Below are 24,244 nucleotides of genomic sequence, written 5' to 3' on the forward strand. Positions count from 1 at the left end.
AACAGAAGCTTGAGCTTTCTGGTAATAGCCAGAATGGGGAAACGAAATAACTCACAGAAGAAAGAAAATGTGGAGTCGCCAAGAAAGGAAATTAGTGAAAATGAAGCTTGCAACATGACCAAAAAGGAGTTCAGAGTAATGGTCATGGAATTTATACATCGGATGGATGAGAAAATCAACAACTTATGCAAGAATCAGGAAGAAATGAAAAGTGATATAGCTACAATCAAAAACACCATGGAAAGTTTCAACAGTAGACTACAAGAAGCAGAGGACCGAATTAGTGAGTTAGAAGATCAGGTACAGAAACAAGCTCAAGCTGAACAGCAATTGGAGAAAAAAATTAAAAAGCAGGAGGAAAGCCTAAGGGAGCTTCGGGACAACATGAAACGAAGTAACATGCGTATAATAGGGCTGCCAGAAGGACAAGAAGAGCAGCAGGGATTAGAAAATCTATTTGAAGAAATAATGACAGAAAACTTCCCGGATATGGGAAAGATAAAAGTTACGCAAGTAAAGAGAGTCCCAAGCAGGATCAACCCCAAAAGACCCACACCAAGACATGTCATAATTTCAATGGCAAATATAAATGATAAAGAGAGAATCCTAAAGGCGGCAAGAGAGAGACAGAGAGTTACCTACAAAGGAACACCCATCAGATTGTCAAATGATTACTCATCAGAAACACAACAAGCTAGAAGTGAATGGAAGGAGGTATACAAAGTGTTGCAAAGCAAAGGACTGAATCCAAGAATACTATATCCAGCAAGACTATCAATCAAAATTGAAGGGTAAATCAGGAGCTTTGCAGACAAAAAAAGGCACAGGGAGTTTATCACCACCAAACCAGCAATGCAAGAATTGCTAAAGGGAATACTGTAAAAAGAAGAAATAAACAGGTAAGAAGGAATACAGACACAAAAATAGATATGACTGCAAACAAATACCTTTCAGTAATAACTTTAAATGTAAACGGACTAAATGCTCCAATCAAAAGACATCGAGTAGCTGAATGGATAAAAAAACACGACCCATGTATATGCTGTCTACAAGAGACCCACCTCAGAACAAGAGACTCACACAGATTGAAAGTGAAGGGATGGAAAAATATCTTTCAGGCAAATGGAAATGAAAAAAAAGCTGGGGTAGCAATACTTATATCTGACAAAATAGACCTCAAAGTAAATGCCATAACAAGAGATAAGGAAGGCCACTTCATAATACTAACTGGAGAAATCCAACAAGAAGAAATAATTCTGGTAAACATATACGCTCCCAATATAGGAGCACCCAAATACATAAAAAAACTCCTGGAGGATATCAAGGGAGAGATTAATAGCAACACAATCATAGTAGGAGACTTTAATACCCCACTATCACCACTGGACAAATCCTCTAAAAAAAAATCAGCAAAGAAACAGCAATCCTAAATGACTCACTAGACCAGATGGAATTAATTGACATCTTCAGAACATTTCACCCCAAAGCCACAGAATATACATTCTTTTCAAGTGCACATGGGTCATTTTCAAAGATAGACCATATGCTGGGTCACAGGCAAAGTCTCTTCAAATTCAAGAAGATAGAAATTATAGCAAGCATCTTCTCAGATCACAGTGGCATAAAACTGGAAATCAACTACAATAAATACAATCCAAAGAAATCAAACACACGGAGACTAAACAGCATGCTATTAAACAAGGACTGGGTCACCAGAGAGATCAAGGAAGAAATAAAAAACATCATGGCAACAAATGACAATGAAAACACAACAATCCAAAATCTATGGGACACAGCGAAAGCAGTCTTGAGAGGGAAGTTCATAGCTCTACAGGCCTATTGCAAAAAACAAGAAACAATGGTAATAAATTACTTAACCCTACAACTCAAAGAGCTAGAAAAAGAGCAGCAAGAAAAGCCCAGTGTAACCAGAAGGAAGGAAATAACAAAGATCAGAGCGGAGATAAATGACATAGAGACCAAAGAAACAATACATAAGATCAACAAAACCAAGAGCTGGTTCTTTGAAAGGATAAACAAGATTGATGGACCTCTAGCCAGGCTCACCAAGAAGCAAAGAGAGAGGACCCAAATAAACAAAATCAGAAATGAAAGAGGTGAAATAACAACAGACCCCGCTGAGATACAAAGGATTGTTACAAAATACTACGAACAACTCTATTCCAACAAACTGGACAACCTGGAGGAAATGGATATATTCCTAGAAAAATATAACCTTCCAAAAATCAATCAAGAAGAATCTAAACAGCTCAATAGGCCAATAACTATGGACGAAATTGAAGCAGTCATCAAAAAGCTTCCAGCAAACAAAAGCCCGGGGCCTGATGGCTTCACAGGAGAGTTTTACCAAACATTCAAGGAAGAACTAAAACCTATCCTCCTCAGACTATTCCAAAAAATTCAAGTGGAAGGAACACTTCCAAGCTCCTTCTATGAAGCCAGCATCACCCTAATACCAAAACCAGATAAAGCCAACACAATGAAAGAGAATTACAGACCAATATCCCTCATGAACATAGATGCCAAAATCCTCAACAAAATTCTAGCAAATCGGCTCCAGCAGTACATCAGAAAGATCATACACCATGACCAAGTAGGATTTATCCCAGGAATGCAAGGATGGTACAATATCCGCAAATCAATAAACGTGATACATCACATAAACAAATTGAAAGATAACAATCACATAGTCATATCAATTGATGCAGAAAAAGCATTTGACAAAATCCAACACCCTTTCTTGATAAAAACTCTCAACAAGGTGGGAATAGAAGGATCATACCTCAACATAATAAAAGCTATATATGATAAACCCACAGCAAACATCATACTCAATGGACAAAAACTAAAAACATTTCCCCTAAGAACAGGAACAAGACAGGGATGCCCACTCTCACCACTCCTGTTTGACATAGTACTGGAAGTATTAGCCATTGCAATTAGACAAGAAGAAGAAATAAAAGGCATCCAAATTGGAAAAGAACAAGTAAAGCTGTCTTTATTTGCAGACGACATGATATTGTACATAAAAAATCCAAAAGACTCCGTCAAAAAACTAATAGACTTAATAAATGAATTCGGCAATGTAGCAGGATACAAAATTAACGCCAAGAAATCTATGGCCTTTCTATACACCAATAGTGAACTTACAGACAGAGAGACTAAAAAATCAATCCCAATTACCATCGCACCAAAAAAATTAAGATACCTAGGAATAAACTTAACTAAGGAGGTAAAAGACCTATACACGGAAAACTACAGGACACTGAAAAAAGAGATAGAGGAAGACATAAACAGATGGAAGAACATACCATGTTCATGGATTGGTAGAATCAACATCATTAAAATGTCCATACTACCCAAAGCAATCTATAGATTCAATGCACTCCCCATTAAAATACCAATGGCATATTTCACAGACCTTGAAAGAACTCTCCAAAAATTCATCTGGAATAAAAAAAGACCCCGAATAGCCACAGCAATCCTGAGAAAGAAGAATAAAGTAGGAGGGATCTCAATACCAGATTTCAAGCTGTATTACAAAGCCACTGTTCTCAAAACAGCCTGGTACTGGCACAAGAACAGACATATAGATCAATGGAACAGAATAGAGAATCCAGATATTGACCCAAACCACTATGCTCAATTAATATTTGACAAAGGAGGCATGAACATACAATGGAATAAAGACAGTCTCTTCAATAAATGGTGTTGGGAAAATTGGACAGATACATGCAAAAAAATGAAGCTTGATCACCAACTTACGCCATACACAAAAATAAACTCAAAATGGATACAGGACTTAAACATAAGACGGGAAACCATAAAAATACTAGAGCAATCCACAGGCAGCAAAATGTCAGACATATGCCAAAAGAAATTCTTCACTGACACTGCCCCTAGGGCAATGGAAGCTAAAGAGAAAATTAACAAATGGGACTACATCAAAATAAAAAGCTTTTTCACAGCAAAAGAAACCATCAACAAAACAACAAGAAGGCCCACTGCATGGGAGAACATATTTGCAAATGGCATCACTGATAAAGGTTTAATCTCCAACATCTACAGGCAGCTTATACAACTTAATAAAAGGAAGATAAATGATCCAATAAAAAAATGGGCAACAGACCTAAATAGAATCTTTTCAAAAGAAGACAGAAGGAAGGCCAAGAGACACATGAAAACATGCTCAACGTCACTAATTATCCGAGAGATGCAAATCAAAACAACAATGCGGTACCATCTCACACCTGTCAGAATGGCTATCATCAACAAATCAACAAACGACAAGTGTTGGCGAGGATGCGGAGAAAAAGGAACCCTCGTGCACTGCTGGTGGGATTGCAGACTGGTGCAGCCACTGTGGAGAACAGTATGGAGTTTCCTCAAAAAACTGAAAATGGAACTCCCATTTGACCCAGTAATCCCACTCCTGGGAATATATCCGAAGAAACTAGAAACACCAATTAGAAAGGATATATGCACCCCTATGTTCATAGCAGCACAATTCACCATAGCTAAGATTTGGAAACAGCCTAGGTGCCCGTCAGCAGATGACTGGATCAGAAAACTGTGGTACATCTACACAATGGAATACTATGATGCCATAAAAAAGAAGGAATTCTCATCATTTGCAGCAACCTGGGAGGAATTGGAGAACATTATGTTAAGTGAAGTAAGTCAGTCAATGAAAGAAAAATACCACATGATCTCACTCATTTATGGATAATAAAGAACATTATAATCTTGAACAAAAAGATAGATACAGAGACAGTAAAGCATCAAACAGACTGTCAAATTACAAGGGGAAGGTTAGGGAGAGGTGGGGGAGATAAGAGATCAATCAAAGGACTTGTATGCATGCATATAAGCATAACCAATGGATGCAAAACTCTGGGGGGTGGGGGCATATATGGGAGGGGGGTGTGGGGAGGGCAATGGTAAGATATGTACACATATAATACCTTAATAAAAAAATTGAAAAAAAAATAAAAATAAATGAAAACCGCTATCAAGTTTGCCATCTCCAAGTTTTACTAGCCATTCACTATAAGCAGAATCCTCTGATCTCATATTTCTTTTAAGAGACAACTATCTGAAACATCCCCAACACTACAGTACTTTAAACAGGTTTGTACTATGGCTGATCACATAGCATGCAGCACAACACTGAGACATTGTCGAAAATCCACTCTGAGAAGAACTTTCCCACCAAATGCAACATTCAGATTCATAATTTCTCTTAGTAATCTATCTATGGAATTTATAGCATGACTGGATGCCATGGTGCATTCATAAATAATGAGAAGTTGGGCCTTTTTAATGGTTTGAACCACTTCAGTCTTTTTTTTTTTTAATATATATTTTTTTATTGATTTTTTACAGAGAGGAAGGGAGAGGGATAGAGAGCTAGAAACATCGATCAGCTGCCTCCTGCACACCTCCTACTGGGGATGTGCCCGCAACCAAAGTATGTGCCCTTGACCGGAATCGAACCTGGGACCTTTCAGTCCACAGGCCAACGCTCTATCCACTGAGCCAAACCGGTTTTGGCCACTTCACTCTTTATATCAAATATAGAAATTGAAGTTTTATTTAATGGAATTGGTACTATATTGGGAATGAAATGTTATTCCACTGAGAAGTAAATTTGCAACAATTCCTGTAGACACTGTGAATGAAACAGTACCACCACAACCTCTAATATAATGTACTAGAGGCCCAGTGCATGAAATTCGTACACGGAGCGGGGGGGTCCCTTCAGCCCAGCCTGCACCCTCTCCAATCCAGGACCCCTTGAGGGATGTCCAACTGTCGGTTTAGGCCCAATCCTGGATCGGGCCTAAACCGGCAAACAGACATCCCTCTCACAATCAGGGACCAGTGGTTCCTAACTTCTCACCGGCCTGCCTGCCTGATTGCCCCTTACTGCCCCTTCTGCCAGGCTAGTCGCCCCTTACTGCCCCCACTGCTGACCTGGTTGCCCCCAACTGGCCACCCCCTGCCAGCCTGCTCGCCCCTAACTGCCCCTCCCCACTGGCCTGGTTGCATTTTATTGCCCCCCTCCGCTGGCTTGGTTGCCCCTCACTGCCCCCCTGCTGGCCTGATCACCCCAACTGCCCCCCCGCCAACCTGGTTGCCACTCACTGTCCCCCTCTGCCAGCCTGGTCGCCCCTCACTGCCCCCCCCCCCGCTGGCCTGCCCCATGCAGCCTGCTGTTCAATTATTTGGTCTCCCCTCACTAACCCCACTGCCAGCCTGGTCGCCTCATCCAGCCCTCTGCTTGGTTGTTTGGTCGCCCCTCACTAAACCCCTGCTGACCTGGTCACCCCACACAGCCTGCTGCTCAGTGGTTTGGTCGGCCCTCACTAACCCCCCTGCCTGCCTGGTCGCCCCCAACTGCCCTCCCCTGCAGGCCTGGTAACCCCCAACTGCCTTCCCCTGCTGGCCTGGTCCCCCCCCCAACTGCCCTCCCTTGCAGGCTTGGTCCCCTCTAACTACCCTCCCCTACAGGCCTGGTTGCCCCCAACTACCCTCCCCTGCAAGCCTGGTCCCCCCAACTGCCCTCCCCTGCAGGCCTGGGTTCCCCCAACTGCCCTCCCCTGCAGGCCTGGTCCCCCCCAACTGCCTTCCCCTGCCAGCCTGGTCTCTCCCACCTGCCCTCCCTTGCAGGCTTGGTCCCCCCCAACTGCCCTCCCCTACAGGCCTGGTTGCCCCCAACTGCCCTCCCCTGCAGGCCTGGTCCCCCCAACTGCCCTCCTCTTCAGGCCTGGGTCCCTCCAACTGCCCTCTTGCAGGCCTGGTCCCCCACAACTTCCCTCCCATGCAGGCCTGATCACCCCCAACTGCCCTCCCTTGCAGGCCTGGTCCCTCCCAACTGCCCTCCCCTGCTCGCCATCTTGTGGTGGCCATCTTGTGTCCTAATGGGGGTGGCCATCTTTGACCACATGGGGGCGGCCATCTTGTGTGTTGGAGTGATGGTCAATTTGCATATTATCTCTTTATTATATAGGATTAAAACTTTATAAAGATATGTTTTCCCACTAACACCTGGATCATCCATGAGAAAGCATTTGGGGTATACAGTTTGATCTTCGATGGCTGAAGTTATAGTCTGAAAGGCTACCAACTGTTCATTATTCAGAGAATTGATCAAAACCTCTGCCTGTTGTTGCTCATAAGATTCATCACATGTAGTTGTATTCATTAATAAAGGATAGTCTACAAGTTTGAAATGTGAACATTTCATTCCATGCAATGTGAATACTTCTTGAATTTCATTAAGAGCATGCATTTCACAGTTCACACAGGCACCTTCTCTTTGGTGTAATTTCCAACAACAAAAAATCTTCAATAAAATGAGATTTATTCTCATCCCATAATTTGTCTGCATTAGAAAGACATCCAAACACACACATATATATAAAAAGTTGCCATAGTTGTTTGGGCATATTCTGCTGATGACGCCACTTTCTTTCAGCTTCAGAATGTCGACAAAAACAACCAAATTCATGATCTACAATGATAGATCAAAACACACACATGCGATTTGCACCAGTGAGAGCTTTATATGTATCACACATGCATGAGTCAACGTTTATTTTTAAATTGCCAGTGTGCATCATATGTACCGGCCAGTCAGTTGGTTGGATGGTCATACGAATGGATGGTCAGTCACTTAGCCTTCTATATATAGATACAAGATTAATGCCTCACTTAATGGTTGCTCCAGTCCACTTTACCTCAATACAATTTTCAATACTTTCTTTCATCTTCTGTTATAATGTATCTTCTATTTTCTCTCATTTTCTACCATATTCAGAGTTAAAAACAATGGTTATAAGGGTACTTACCTTCTGTCATTTTTTAAAGAATTTCTCATAAAGGGAATCTGATTGGCCCAGGTAATCTTTTTAAAACAGGGATCAAGAAGAAGAACCAAGATGGTGGCATAGGTAAACACAGTACTCACCACCTCCCACAACCACATCATAATTGCAATTAAAATACAGAATAAGCATCATTCAGAATCACCTGAAATCTGGCTGAATGGAAGTCCTACAAATAGAGAATTAAAGAAAAAAGCACATTGAGACTAGTAGGAGGGACACAGGTGGAGAAAGGGCTGGTCCAACACCCACATGTGGCCTTTTTTTTTTTTAATTGGGAGGAATATCTTGGCTGTGGAGGCCTCCCATGAGGAGCAAAGGGTCACAGCCCCACACCAGACCCCCCAGCCCAGGGTTCCTGAACAGTGAAGAGAAGCCCAGTAACTTTGGGCTATAAAAACCAGTGGGGATTGTGGCTGAGTATCCTGGAGGCTGCTGGAGTACCAGGCAGTTCCTCTTAAAGGACTAGCACTGGGACTTACTGGGACTTGCTACCTCCAAGATCCAGTGCTGGGGCAGTGTCTTGGGGGAATCTAGGGGCATACAGGGAGGAATTGGATTGCCTGTCATCAGAGCAAGAACTCGAGGGCAGCATTCTCTCAGACAAGGGTGCTCATAGCAGTCATTGCTTCTATGCTGAGCTGAGCCCTCCCACCTTTGCAGAGCTGAGTGTCAGGTGCCATATCTCAGTCTTTATCAGATGTGGCACCTGCCCTGGTGATACCCTGAGACTTAACTGAGTTTGCAACCCAACCCAAGCTGTTTGCAGCAGCTTTTCCATATGAATGGCCTATCTTGGCTCAGGCTTTAGACTTTCTTAACATCTCTCAACAAAGCAGCAGCTGGTGTCATTGTGCCCCACACCGCTCAATAAGAGGCCCCAGGCCTGCAATAGCAACAGCCTGCTTTGCTTCGTAACTTACCCTCTCCTGGGCACTTCCAAGCCCAACACAAGTATCAGCCATCTTCAGATCCATCTGTAACTCCTGATGGGTGGCCCTAGGCAGGGAACAGGCAGTAGCTGACTTTGATTTCTAGGGAGTTCCCAGAGCCAGTGCACCCAGTGAACAGCTTCTGACCACACCAGATTACAACTCTACACATTCATGAGTGACCCACTCAAGGGTCAGACTCAGTGAGTACCAAAGCTCCATTGAAGCAAGTACTGATCCATAAGGGTGTCTCCTGCATAACAGCCCTTCTGCTGTAGTCACAGCTGGTCTTCACTGTCAATTGTCCTGGATGTCAAGTCCTCTCAGTGACACCAACAGCACTCAAGGCTCAACTATAACAAGAGTGCACACAGATTACACAGGGGCACACTAGAGTGCTGAGCTCAGGTGACTGAGGAGGCTGAGCCACTGGGCCATACAGGACACCTACTACATAAGGCCACTCTACCAATTCCAGGAGACATAGCAGCTCTACCTAATACATAGAAACACACACAGGGAAGCAGCCAACATGTGGAGATAAAGAAACATGTTTCAAATGAAAGAACAGGAGAAATCTCCAGTAAAAGAACTAAATGAAATGGAAGCAAGCAAACTATTAGATACTGAATACAAAACAGAGGTTATAAGGATGTTCGAGGACCTTAATGAGAGCTTCAAGGGACTTGGTGAAACTTTCAAGGACCTTAAGTGAGAATTGCAAAGACATGAAAAAGAATGAATCTGAAATTAAGCATAAACTTACTGAAATAAAGAATAATTTATAGGGATTCAACAGTAGAGTAAAGGATTCTGATAATTAAATCAGCAATTTGGAATATGAGGAAGCAAAAAAACACCCAAATCAGAATAGACTTACAAATCCAGGAAGCACAGAGAGGCCCAAACAACAGGAACCTAAAGAGGCACACGCCAAGACACATCATAATTAAAATGCCAATGGTTAAAGACAAAGAAATAATCTTAAAAACAGAAAGAATAAAGTAGTTAATTACCTAAAGGGAGCACCTATATGGCTATTAGCTGGTTTCTCAAAAGAAACTTTGCAGGCCAGAAAGGAGTGGCAAGAAATATTCAAAGTGATGAATAGCAAGGACCTTCAACCAAGATTACTCTACCCAGAGAGGCTATCACTTAGAATGGAAGATCAGATAAAGAGCTTCATAGACAAGAAAAAACTAAAGGAATTCATCACCACCATACCAGTATTACATGAAATGTTGAAGGTTATTTTTTAAAAATATGTTTTTATTGATTTTAGAGAGAGAGGAAGGGAAGGGAAGGGAGAGAGAGACAGTAGCATCAATAAGAGAGAAACATTGATCAGCTGCCTCCTGCACGCCCCCTACTGGGGATCAAGCCCAGAACCTAGCATAAATATCTCTTTAAGATTTTTTCTTATCAAAAATTAAAAATAAAATCCATTAAATGTGAAAACATCCCATATTGCAGATTTCCATGTGTTTGTCTGAACTTTTTATTTTATGCAACCATACAGAAAATTTACTGCATTCAAACTTTGGGAATATTAAGACAGAAGAAAATTATTGAATGATAAAATGCAAATGAATAGTGTTTATACTTAATCTTTTCAATCTGTATGCTTGAATATATTTTGACAATTATAATTAACTGGATGTTAGTTTGATAAAATATAGAGAAGTTTGGCAATCAGGCCACTGAATATTCAGTTTAATTATGTTGGTATGCACTTTTTTTGCTTCTAATTCCAAGGATCCATTGGTAAAATGAAAGCATATTTTGTGGTCTGTTATGCAGAAAATGTTTAATACAGTGTCTGATTTACTTTGTTAAATCTTCCTTATTTAATGTGCTTATCCATTCATGCAGAATTGGGTATGCTGCTCTCTGTTACTATGACATTACAATTAAACAGCTGAAACAAGAACAGCAAGACGTTCTGTAAAGGTTCATGAAACTCCCACAAAATTGTTCATAGTATATTGTTTTATTTTGTTTTGCAAGGACTATGAAAAATGCTAATTTGTTCTAAATATTTCCATATTGAAGAAGCTGGCAAATACAATAGCTAGTACAAATAATCATTTTGTTTCTAAAACTAACACTTAAAACAGATTTCTGATGTAGTGGAAATGATTGCTGTCATAACACTGATTATCTTTTAGAGTTGGAAATGAACATGAATTCAAAGAACCTAAATTTTATACAACAGAAAATGATATAGTAGAATAATATTTGTACATATTTGAAGTCTACATTGACTTTATCTGGGTATATTGTAAAACTCCTGAACATACATTATGCTCATAAATGTACTACTTCATGTAATTCTAGGTTAATCTTCAGCAGACTGGACTTTCTCCATTTTTAGCTATGTTTTACTGTCCAGAGTACTTGTGCTCATAAATTTTTATTGCCACTATGAGCATAGGCTTAGTGATAGAAAAATATTTTAATTCAAAGCAAGTTCTAACACCAGTTCTACATTTTAAAAATTTCCTTTGTAAGTCTGGAATTTATAATAAGGTGTTACTAATCTACTTCCTGAACTGTTATTGCTTGCTTTTCATGGTGTTAAGAGATATACATTCATACAGACATTATTATTTTCTAAGAAGGTCTCTTAACCTTAAAGAAATCAGAGTATCCATCGTTTATCTGTCACTCTTATTTTAGTTTATGCTAAAAAGTCAGTGTCTGGTTAGTTTGGTTGTTTACAATATGGTAAGATGAGATCCCAGGGTAGTAGATTCAGTTTGTGTGTGTGTGTGTGTGTGTGTGTGTGTGTGTGTGTGTGTGTGTGGTGTAAAATTATGTGACTGCTGGATCATAAACAATAATAATAACACTGACATCTGGGAAGAGTATATAATAGTTCTAATCCATATGGCCCATTACCACTCCTAGAAAATTTTTTGCTGTGTCCTACCGATAAGAATAAAAGAAATATCATTCTGTGTCAGATCAATAGTCCAGCCTAGTGTTTCCCAAAGTATGGAATCCTTATAGTTCACATGTATATTTATTATAAAAGATTTGAACAGTCCTTCAGTAAAGAAACCATCTAACTAATTGCCCTCTGAATGTATTTTATCATGAAACTCCTATTACTATCCTACAGAATTACTCTTTCCCAGAACATACTGGGAAAAAAGGTTGAACATGGCATTGAAAGGGGTTTCACAAGTGAATATTACAGATCATACCCCTTCAGCATTCAAGAAATATTTTATTAGGCTCCTATTCAATTATAGGCATTTCTCTAGATGCTTGGGATAGTTCAGTGAACAAAGATTTCTATCCTCCCACTACTAACTTTTATGACCCTTGAATTTATATAAGCTTTTCTTAACTATGTTTATATGAAGAAAAGTATATTTTATTTAAGAACAGATTATCTATGCTATGTTACTGCATAGCAGTACCATTAAGTCAAAATAAATATTTATTACCATGAAAAGTTATTTTTTGGTGACATTAATTTAAAACCCAGATATCAGGTCCTGGCCGGGTAGCTCAGTTGGTTAGAGTGTCATTCTGATATACCAACATTGTGGGTTTGATCCCCAGTCAGGGCACATATAGGAGGCAAACAATGAATGCATAAGTAAATGGAGCAGCCAATCTCTCTCTCTCTCTCTCTCTCTCTCTCTCTCTCTCTCTCTCTCTCTCTCACACACACACACACACACACACACACAATCGATCAACAAATACAAAATAAAACCCAATAGTCAGAAAAATATTGAAATTATCAATACAGTATTATATCATTGCAAATAAGAATTTAAACATTCACCAGTCTTTAGGATAAATTCTAAATGAGAAAATGCTAAAGCATCAAATATATGCATTTAAATCACTGACATGCCCTTGCTGGTTTGGCTCAGTGGATAGAGCATCGGCCTGAGGATTGAAGGGTCCTGGGTTTGATTCTGCTCAAGGGCACATGCCAGGGTTGTGGCCTGATCCCCAGTTGGGGACGTGCAGGAGGCAGCCAATCAATGATTCTCTCTCATCATTGATGTTTCTATCTCTCCCTCTCCCTTCCTCTCTGAAATCAATAAAAATATATTAAAAAATAAATCACTGACAGATATTGACAAACCACCTTCCAAAGGAATTGTATCAATTCCCACTTCCATTAACAATGTACACGTGTGCCTGCTTCCTCATACATTTACCAATACGGTGTGTTAGCAAATATTTTTATTTTTCCAGTCAGATAGGTGAAAGTCAGTATCTCCCATATCCTCACAATGATTACTACTGTTGCTGCTGCTGTTGCTACTACTACTACTACCAAAAGAATATGTTGACTGCTTACTATCAGTCAAATATAGTTCTATAAGTACTTTATTTTCCCCTCATAACCACCTTGGGAGGTAAATAACATCATTGTTGCCATTTTACAGATGAAGAACCAGAAGTTCTGAAAGGTTAAATAACTTACCTAAGACCATTCATTTGGTAAGTGATGGAACTGGGACTCAAACCTAGGAAGTCTGGTCAAGAGTCTGAATTCATAACCATTATCCATTTGTAGTAGCAAAAGACTAGGAAAAAACCATAACAAAATATCCATCAATAGAGGAATATTAAATAAATCATGGCATATCCATATAATGGAATTATAGGAGACCATTAAATATGAGGCATCCATGTATGTACTGAGAACACAGGATCTTCAAAATATATTAAGTGAAAAATAAAGGTATAAGGTGAAGAATAATGTTTACAGCATGCTGCCTTTTGTGTCTAAAAAGAGAGGGATTACTGCTACACACACACACACACACACACACACACACACACACACACACACACACAGCGTCTCTACCAGGATTCACAAGAAATGAAAAACAGTGTTTATCTCTGGAGAGGACAGCAGGGGGACAGGGAGAGCATAGAGACATTTTGGGTTGATTGGATTTTTTAATTAACCACATGTGCATTACTTGTCCAATTGCAAACACAAAACGAGCTGATGAAAGAAGTTTACTGAGTAATCAATTAATTTTATTACCATTTAAAATAGTACTCATGTTGTTTCTTGAAGACTTCCTATACTTTATTATTCAATTCAGCAGATTTGAAATTTTATTTATTTTTGACAAATTAACATTTTATAAATTTAAGGTATATAACATGATGTTTTGATATATTTATACAGTGTAAAGTGATTACCACAACCTAATTAATATATCCACCACCTCCCATAGTTACCATTTTGTATGTGTGTGGTGTGAGAACACTTGGTATCTACAATCTTAGTAAATTTCAAGTATGTAATATTATTGACCATAGTCACCATGCTGTATATTAGGTCCCCAGATCTCATTCATCTTATAATTTAATTTTGTCCCCTATGATTAATATCTTCCCTTTTCCATACTCCAGCCTCTGGTAAGCGCCATTCAACACTCTGTTATTATGAATTCAACTTAATATTATTTTAGATTCCATGTAAAAGTTAGATCATGTGATATTTGTATTTCTGTGTCTGGCTTATTTCACTTAGCATAACGTTCTCCAGATTCATACATGTTGTTGCAAATCACAGGTTTTACTTCTTTTTTAGGCTGAATAATATTCCATTATATGTATACGCTACATTTTCTTTATTCATTCATCTGTCAATGAACACTGTCAATAAGACTGCAATGAATATGGGAGTGCAGCTATCTCTTCAATATAGTGATTTGATGTGCTTTGGATATATTCCCAGAAATGGGATTTCAGCAGATATTTTTGAGTGCCTATTATATGCCAGGCAGGCACTGAATTATGTATGGGGAATATAATGATAAATAATATAGGCACAGTCCTTGCTTTTGTGGAACTTACCATCTATGAAAATAGCAAATAAAACAATATTTGATATTTCTAATCATGAAAAGTTCAACAAAGGAGGGGGATAGGGTGATAGCAAACTTAAGCTAGATTGTGGACTCAATGAAGACTTGCCGGAGTATGTGAAGTTTTAAATGAACTGTAAAATGAGTAGGACTAAGCTAGGAGAAAAGGAGAAGGATAAAAATGCACCTCAGGCACATGGAACAGCATGTGTGAAGACCCTGAAGCAGAAAGGAGCATGGGGTATTAGAGGAAATGAAGGTGAGCCAATATAACTGGAGCTTAGAGAGAAAAGGATAAAAGGTTTAAGATGAGACTGGAGAGTTTAGCAAGGCCTTTTAGACAATGTTTAAAATTTGTGAATGTATTTTTAAAAATTTCTTTATTGATTAAGGTATCACATATTTGTCCTCACCCCCCCCCCTCATTCCCATCCCACACCCCTCCCCACACATGCCCCCACCCCCCTGTTGTCCTTAACCGCTGGTTAGGCTCATATGCTTGCACACAAGTCCTTTGGTTGATCTCTCCCCTTTACACCCACCCTCCCCTACCCTCCCTCTGAGGCCCGACATTCTGATCCATGCCTCCTTGTTTCTGAGTCTGTTCTTGTTCATCCGTCTATGTTGTTCATTATTTTCCCTAGATGAGTGAGATCATGTGCTATTAGAAATACACTTATAAGAACCGAAAATGAGACAAGCAATAATGGTTATGGTGACAGGCAAATGAATCAGTCTGTAGTGAGTTTCTTTCTGGGCCAACAGTTCTTTTGAGACCCATTTCAATGTCCAACAGTTCCTTATGTGTACATGTCAGCACTGACATTACAGTTCTGGATGGTAGACAAATGGTGGTAATGCAGGTCCGACTCTCTATGGTTTGGTCCTGGGCAACCTGCAGTGCTGCACAGTTGTTAACTCCTAGTATGGGAAGGAGCAATGGGAAATCATGAAAGATATAGGTAGAGGAAGACATAATCATGTATAAATTTTTAAAAGTTTACCTGCAGTGTGGAGAGTGGACTGGAGAGAAGCAAGTGTAAATAAGGGGTCCAGCTGGGGCCTATTGTAATTGTCTAGGCAAGAGATTATGGGGGAAGTCTATAATGAGAGGTGTATATATTTACAATATATCTTTGAGATAAACCTGTCAAGAGTGGCTGATGAATTGTTTTAGGGGTGAAAGCGAATGTTATATCAGGTGCGATTCTTAAGTTTTTCACTTGAGTAATTGATAAGAAAGTGGTTCCATTTCTAAGGTAGGGAACACTGGGAAAATGGGTTTTGAAATGGGGTTGAAATGTTCAGGAGTTAAGTATTGAACATGTTCAGAAGAGATGTTGAGTAAGGGGTTGGATATATTGATCTGGAGCTCAAAGGAAAGACCAGAAATAAGGACTATTTCCACATCCCACAGTTGAAGAAACTTCTGAATAAAGGTAAATGTTCAGGTAATCATGGTTTTTCAACTCATGAAACCTCTAAGTACAAAATCAATGTTGCAGTGATTTAATAGGGCAGTTAATTTGTAGGTATCCATCATCTCATTTCATTATCACTTAGCCAACTAAAATATTTCAGTTCTCAAAAATAGATGTCCTTAGAATAATAGAAGAGATGGCAATTAAATGGTTTTACTTTATGCTATTTTATTGAAATTATCAGCTCTTATATTCATCTTTACTTTGCAAAAATTTACATAATTTGAAAGAAAAGTTATTTTGAAATTTTTCTCCATGCAGAGGCTTTACATTTTTCTAAAATTTTCCATGCCCAGAGAGGGTCTGATAGCTTCAGAGAAACAAAAGATAAATATATGCTGGCAACTTTATGTTTCTGAGGATCATGCTTTCTAGACTCAGTAAAAAAAGGGATTTGAAATTTGAGGCAAAATATATTGGAAAATCAGTACTACAGAGTATTTGTTTATTTTGGTTTATTCCACTAGATATAAATTTCATGATGACAGGCTTTTTTGTTGTCTGTTTTGTTTATTGCTATAATTTTAGCATATAAATTAGTGTCTTGCACATAGTAGGTACTGAATGAATATTTAAGGAAAACTGAAAATTAGTTATACTCATAGTGAAAAGAATACACACACACACACACACACACACACACACACACATATATATGTATGCATATATACATACACATATATATCCAAAGTAAGATAGAATAATTTTATTTATCATGTTTTTAACCACCCATCTATGGTTTATCAACTGTTAGAAGAGATTTTTGAAAGTTTCCTGCATTTACCCTGGGAAAACTATTAATTTCCTTTTCCATTGGTGGTATTAAGAGTCTTACAGATCACATAGATAAGATATATTTCACTTCTGATAATACTCATGTACAATGCTGCTAATGATTAGGGCAAAACACAAGTTTAGAGATTTTCCATGGAACCTTAGCAAAGTAACAAAAGTATTGAGCATCTTCAAAATATGACACATAATAGTGGTCGCAAGTAGAAAGAAAGGTGAAGACAGTCCCTGTCTTCATAATACTTACCATATATTAGGGGAGTCAGAACTAAGCTCAGTTCAGCAAACATTTATTAAATTCCTATTGTGCCAGGCTTATGATAGATGCAGGAAGAAAAAGATAAATAAAGCATGGTCCTTGTCTTACAGGGGCTGATAATTTTGGCTGTTGCATATGTGGGTGTATATTTTTGTGAGTATGTATGGGGATATGTGTACTGTATAGGAACCAGTATAAATGCAAATACTTTCAGTGCAATATGGGAGGTTATGACAGAGTGGTAACACTATACAGGAAAATTTAATCCAATATAGGGAGGAGGTGAAAGGAGGAGATGGTAAAAGCCAAGCTCAATCTTGGGGAATCAATTTTAACTAGAGGATGTGAACATCATTCCACGCTGAAGGAACAACAGGGTGACTGGGGAACCACAAACAACTCCAGGACAGGTGATGTAAGGAAAGGTCCACTACTGCACTTTCTCTAAATTATTTTGGAACTCTTGTAATATAACTACACAATGAATTTCTGGGGTAAAAAATGTACCTTTCTTCACTCCCATGAACCCCCTCTTCTTTGCTTTGGTGGGGCTAGGGTGGGAGGAAGCTGACCTTGAAAATACTTGAGAGCTATATTAGCTCCTTGGCATAGACTTCCCAAACCCCATCATCAAATACATTTACTTTAATCACTTTACTGTAAAGGCTATTTTATGTTGATCATTTGTGCAGTAGCTTATCGGGAGAATCTTGTATATGTATAGAATACCAGGTTCTGAATCAATAAACGCTTATCAAGCAGCTAATATGCTTTCATATCTTTCTTCCCTCCTGTTAAGCAAGGCTAATTTTGCAAATATATAGTCAGGGTGGCTGTTTGGACTAACTAGAACAAGTAAAGACGTGATGAGGGTTCCATTCTGGCGAAACTAGAGCCAGAGATTTTTCCTGGGCTTTTCATGGGAAAGACATAGAGGCGAAAAAGATAAAGCATATAATTTGAAAGTATTGGTGTGAAAAATCATGCTTCGGGATCAAAACGAAAGTACATACACACACACACCAGGATGGAATGAAAATGTCCTTTGTTCACAGAGCAATCCCTTTTCAATTTCTCTCTGTCCTGGGTGTCTCCTAACAATTCTTGATTCATCATTGTCAAGGGGTACACAGGTCTCCCCACATTCATCCTAGCCATCGTAATAAAATCGACATCTCTTTTCTATTCCAAACCTCCCAGGCTAAACACGCTACTGCACTCGGCCTGGAAAATGAATTGAGCTTTTAACATTCGAGCAAACATTGCAAATAGAATGCTTAGCTACTTGGACCCGCCATCCAAGAACTACAATACCCAGAATGCACTGTTTTCTCTTCCGCTTTCTACCAAGGCAATGCCTAACTTGATCTCATTTTCACAAGCAATAGTCACATGACATATTTCCTGTCAAGATGGCGGATGATCTCCCTTCGGAGTTTGATGTGATCGTAATAGGGACGGGTATGTTGTGGCTTTGGTACTTCCCTGACAAAGTATTGGAAGTCTGTTCCTACCAACTCTCTCAGTGGCGAGGGTTGGCGAGAAATGCCAGGGGTTGAGCATGGGAGGGAGGACGGAAAGGAAGTGAGGTAGTGGGGATACAGCGCAGGACTTGCAGCTCCAGGGAGGGGCTTGGGACCCCTGGTGCTTAGCGCCATTTGAGTAGGGGTCGATCCGGTCGATGCCGAATGCCGAGGTTGGTTGCTGGGGGTGATACCTGTAATTTCCTTAGAGTGGGGTGGGTTTGCAGTGTCATGAGAATGGAGGGTCGGGATTTTATCAATGGAGACGCCTTTGGCATGACATGATTCCTTCCTTGTTGATTTCAAGGTGATATTTCCCATAATGTTGTCTCTCCATTTCATAGGAATGTTTCATAATCCTAGGGTTCAGTGCAGCTCGGATACCGCTGAATCCTCAGTTTTTCGAAAAAGATGCTCAGTTGTTATCCGTGTGCGTTTTAATTTATCAGGGCAAGGAAACGAATTCGTTTCTATTGTGTTGAGAAGTGTAGGTAATTGTGTTTTTTGAGGTAGCCATTATTTCTGCTTTATGATGCAGAAAGAAATAATTTTGTTTTCTCATCCCTCCTCCCTGCCCACAACTAAATGAACTGAGAACAAGCTACTGCGAATTCCAGTTCAGATGTGTGATCTTAGCTTCCCCTTGTTGTCCCACCATTTTATTTTCCATGTTTTGGGTGGAGCCAGAAACCCCTTTGCAATTTCTAGTTAACAAATTATATGTACAACACATGGCAGAAGACATTTGGCAGCAGTTGGTATTTTCTTTTTCTTAACAGTGTCAAGGATGGGTTTTAGATGTGGTGAAATAGATTGTTGGATGGTTTTTTTTCCTGTTTGCAGAATGTGGTAGGCTGGAGAAGCTCTGATGGATCAGACCTTTTCCATTGTGTTATTGAATTCAATTTCTTGTCTTCTCAAACAGTAGGAGCAGAAATGTTTCCAGATCAGGAGTAATAATAGCTACCTGTTTTCCAATGCTTATTATTTGCTAATTGAGGTGCTAAGCATTTTACAAGCTGTATGAAATCCTTACAACAACCTTATTAGAGTATGCATTTTCTAAACTTAAAATAAGAGGGAAGGGGCTTTGGAAAGGTTGCAGTTTGCTCAAGATCACACAGCTGGTAAATTTCCAAAGGCCCATCTTATCCTAGAAGGAGAATCAATGGTTCTGACTCTCAGTGTTAACTCATATTAGTAGAAATAATTGGGAAAATTTGGTTCTAGACCTGGCTTGGCTATTATTTGTCTGTGTGAATTGCAAGGGCTAGGTACTTAATTTGTCTGAGCCTCAGTTTCCTTGTTTTTGAATACAGGGAGGGTAAACTAGATAGTCTTAGTTGCTGCCTAACCAAAATTCTCTTATTCTAGTTGCACCTGGGTAATTATTCTCAGCACAGCCAAGATATGTTGACTCCCATCCTGAAAACCGCATGACTGCAAATAACTAGTCTGTAATTGCTGTGAATAGATATTGGAAGAAGCCAATAGACTATTCAGTTATTCTCTCCAGTCTATCCTAAAACTGAGAACAACATCCGTTTTAGAGTAGTTGTTGTACCATACTTGAGTTCTATATAATTGCCTTTCTTTTTTGTTACCTAGGAACTTGGGGTGTTTTAAAAATTTTTATTGAATCATTGATTTATTTTTCCTTATCTGGATTGAAATTAATTGATGATTGATAATTCTTATTATTAAATGCTGTTCTTATAATAAACTAGAGGCCCAGTGCATGAAATTCGTGCACAGGTGTGGTCCCTAGGCCTGGCCGGTGATCGAAGCGCAAGTATCTGGCATGGAAAGGCAGGTCCCAGCTGACTTCTGGGCCCTGGGCAGCACCTGGGCCCCCGGGCCCCCGCGCGCCCCCCTCCTCCTGAGTCTCAGCGCCTGAGTCCCCACATGAAGATGCGGCGAGCACGGCTGATGCCACGGGCCGGGGTGCAGCATGGGTTTCTGGGCCGCCCAGTGGTGCTGCATGGAAGCCGGGGGGCGGGGGGGGGGGGAGGGGAGGGGTGGGGCAGCACGCTCTCTCCTGGTTGGCCTTGCAGACTGGCTCCTGCGCTAACCCACGGGGAGCCTGATGGGCCGCTGTGGTCCCGCTCACCCAGAAGAGGCCACACGGGTGCGGAGTGGGCTCCTTGCGGGCTCCTGGCACTTGAGCCTGGGAGCTTCCCTGGCACACGAGCCCTGGTGTCCCGGGGGAGGTTAGCAGGCGGAGTGAGAGCAAGCTCAGCAGACACCCTGCATTCTCACCGCACCTCCATCCCCGTTTCCCGGACCCCCAGGTAGCTGGTGAGAGGTCGCAGCGCATTGGCCCCTGGTGGTCAGCGCACATCATAATGAGTGGTCGAACTCCCAGTTGAACGACCGACAGAGGGGACAATTTGCATATTAGGCTTTTATTATATAGGATATTTTGCCATGTGATTCAGTTTACAATATGGACTATATCCATCGTGTTGGAGTATGTTATGATAGAGGTAGGAAGATACTGTGATTGATCCAGAAAATTGCATCATGAGGCATCTGGTATCTGGGAAAAGATTCATGTTAGATTTATTTTAGTGAGAGTCATGTTATTACTCAAAGTATGGGAAGAACTTATTTGAAGTTAATATTAAAAAATTATGTTTTTATAGTCACTTAATGGTGAACATATTCTGAGTTTATCAAGCACATTGCTTGAATTTATGATATGAAGGTGTTTTTTTTAGATATGTTAAAGTGAAAAAAATTGGATAAAAGTTATTTCCCCAATAAATGATTCTAATAAACTCAATCATTAGTTAATTGGAATTATTTTTAATATATTTGGAATATTTTATTTCTGAAATAGTTTGCTGAAGGTAGCCTTTAAACGCTGCTTTACTAAATGTACTAGCTTGAGTAAATCAGGCAAAGCAGTGTTTCATAGCTTAAGTTTTACTGACAAAAGCAGAATTAATCATGCATATATCAGAGACATGAATGTGCTTTGAAATGTAATTTTTCTCTTTTTAAATATATTTTTTATTTCAGAGAGAGGGAGAGAGAGAGACAGAAACATCAATGATGAGAGAGAATCATTGATCAGCTGCCTCCTGCACACCCCCTTCTGGGGATCGAGCCCACAACCTGGGCATGTGCCCTGACTTCCTGGTTCACAGGTCTACACTCAACCACTGAGCCACTCCAGCTGGGCTGTAATTTTTCTTTTAGCAGATTTAGTTCTAGCTAAAAAATTATTAACAGGTAATTGATTCATCAAGTAAAATCTCTGGAAAATATTTTAAATCCCTATCACCTTGAGTAATTTGTATTTTTTTTTTCATTTTTCATAGTACAGGGTTTTTCTTAAGATCATGTTTTGAAGAAATTATGGGAAAATAAAGTTTTGTATGTATTTTCTTAGTTAAATCCATTTCCTTTTGATTACAAAATACAGGAAATATCTCTGGAACACCTCAAGACAGAGAAATAAGATAAAATACTTGAACCATGGAAAATATAGACAAGATGGAATAAGGAAGGAGAACCAACTGAAATCTCAAGGAAGAGGACAAAAATAGATATGTGATAAGTGTCTAGAAAGTGGCCTTTAATTTGGGTACACAGTTGTCATTTTCAAGACATTTTGCAATTTGAAAAGACATTTGAATGTTAATTTTGTGGGTTGTAGAGAAGTATCATTGGTTTCAGGTTAAAAATAGTCCCAGTAACATAACACCTCACTGGAGGTAACTTATCTGGCAACCTCTGTAACCTTCAATCTGCAGCAGAGTCACCAACTCAACAGTAGAGCAGTCAAGATGGAAGTTGCAAGAGCTATATGGTAATACAAAATTCTTATATAGGGGAATCCCTCAGGCTCTCACTTAGGGCATTTTAATTCTTTCTTTAGAAATGGTTCTAGCATTCTCAGAGTATATTAGAAGCATCCTATTAGAAGATAGAGGAAGTGTTATCAGCTTTTACAAAAGCTGTGTTTGGGTGTGGGGTGCCATTAGACATAAGCAACAGTTCATATCTTTATGGCGAAGGGACGAGTCTAATACCTAAAATGCAAACCTACATCAAACAGTACAATGGTCTGGGACCATTTAGTGTAGTGAAAAACGTTCATTTGTCAGTGTTTTCAATCCACATTTACTGAAAACATAGCCCCTGCCCTTGTGCAGTTTATCTATTCTAAGGAACTATTTGTGGTTCCTGACAGTTACATCCTCAGAGCTATTCATAAGCCAATGTGGGTTTATCATTGCATACTTCTTGCTTTCTGAAGGCCACATACCGATGCAATATGCATCCCTTTCCTTTCTCAAGTACACTACACAAGTAATATTTTGGACTTCTTCTCCTAAGATGGGTTGTGGAATAGGCTAGCTTAAAATTTTTTTTTTGTGGAGGATAAACACATAAATCCTTTTTATGAGTCTTACTGCTAAAGATTATGAGGAAAGAGATGAGATAACCAAAATAACACACATGGAAATTACAAGTGGTATTGCTCCTAAATCCTGACTACCTTGCTAGATAGAACTCAGGATCTATCCTCTATCTATCTATCTATCTATCTATCTATCTATCTATCTATCTATCTATCTATCCATCCATCCATCCATCCATCCATCCATCCATCCATCTATCTATCTATCTATCTATCTATCTATCTATCTATCTATCTATCTATCTATCTAAAAAGCTAATATGCAAAACGTCCCCTCGGGAGTTCGACTGGGAGACCGAGAGTTCTATCGCTCGCTATGATGTGCGCTGACCACCAGGGGATGGCGCGGAACAAAGGAAGGCCCTGGCTGGCAGCTGGCAGCCAGGGAAGGAAGGCCCTGGCCAACAGCCGAAAAGAAGGCCCTGGCTGGCATCTGGAAGGCCCCGATCGGCCCTGATTGCTGGCCAGGCCTAGGGACCCTACTTGTGCACGAATTTTGTGCACCAGGCCTCTAGTAGTACAATAATAGATATGGCATAATGGGAATCACTTGACCTTCCTACTGAGTGACTTTTGGCAAATTGCAAAATCTCTTGGGACATCATTTTGTTCATCTGCAAAGTGAGATATTTGATTAGGTGATCTCTAAGGTAGGCATCTGCCAGCTCTAAAATTTACTGTTATGTGTACATAATTATGACTCTGGGTCCTTGAGAAAAGGCTAGATTCCGTATAGTTCTTGTAAGAAGTCAGGTCAGTGTTTAATATACCTTACCACATTTTCTATCAAAGTGGCTCATAAAAAACATTTTCTTGAAAATGATAAGCTGTTTTTATCATGTAGGCAGCACAGCTCCATTCCTTGATGTTAGTGGAGAATCAAAAATGTTAAGGTAATTAGCCTTTGGCTGGCAACCCATTGACTATAATGCTTATGTTGGTGGTAGGTACCTACACTTCTTGAAACATTGGGGGATAGCAATACTGCAGGAGGTATCAAAGAAACTGATATTTATCAAATACCTATTTGTGCCAGTTTCTACCAAGTGATTTC

General features: G+C 39.7%; 1 protein-coding gene across 3 annotated transcripts in view; it reads left to right on the forward strand.

Annotated features, from left to right (window-relative positions):
• The first annotated feature begins 18,640 nt into the window (after nucleotides 1-18,640).
• The window catches only part of CHM (CHM Rab escort protein), a 259,080-nt gene continuing 253,476 nt past the window's right edge, over nucleotides 18,641-24,244 (forward strand). For all 3 annotated transcript variants that reach the window (XR_013813233.1, XM_079765428.1, XM_079765432.1), the window contains exon 1: nucleotides 18,641-18,696. Coding sequence is in view for 2 of the 3 variants with exons in the window: in XM_079765428.1 (XP_079621554.1) it covers nucleotides 18,648-18,696 (49 nt within the window). In the remaining variant the exon portion in view is untranslated. The remainder of the gene's footprint in view (nucleotides 18,697-24,244) is intronic.

This window comes from Cnephaeus nilssonii, assembly GCF_951640355.1.
Source record: "Cnephaeus nilssonii genome assembly, chromosome: X".
NCBI classification, from domain to species: domain Eukaryota; kingdom Metazoa; phylum Chordata; class Mammalia; order Chiroptera; family Vespertilionidae; genus Cnephaeus; species Cnephaeus nilssonii.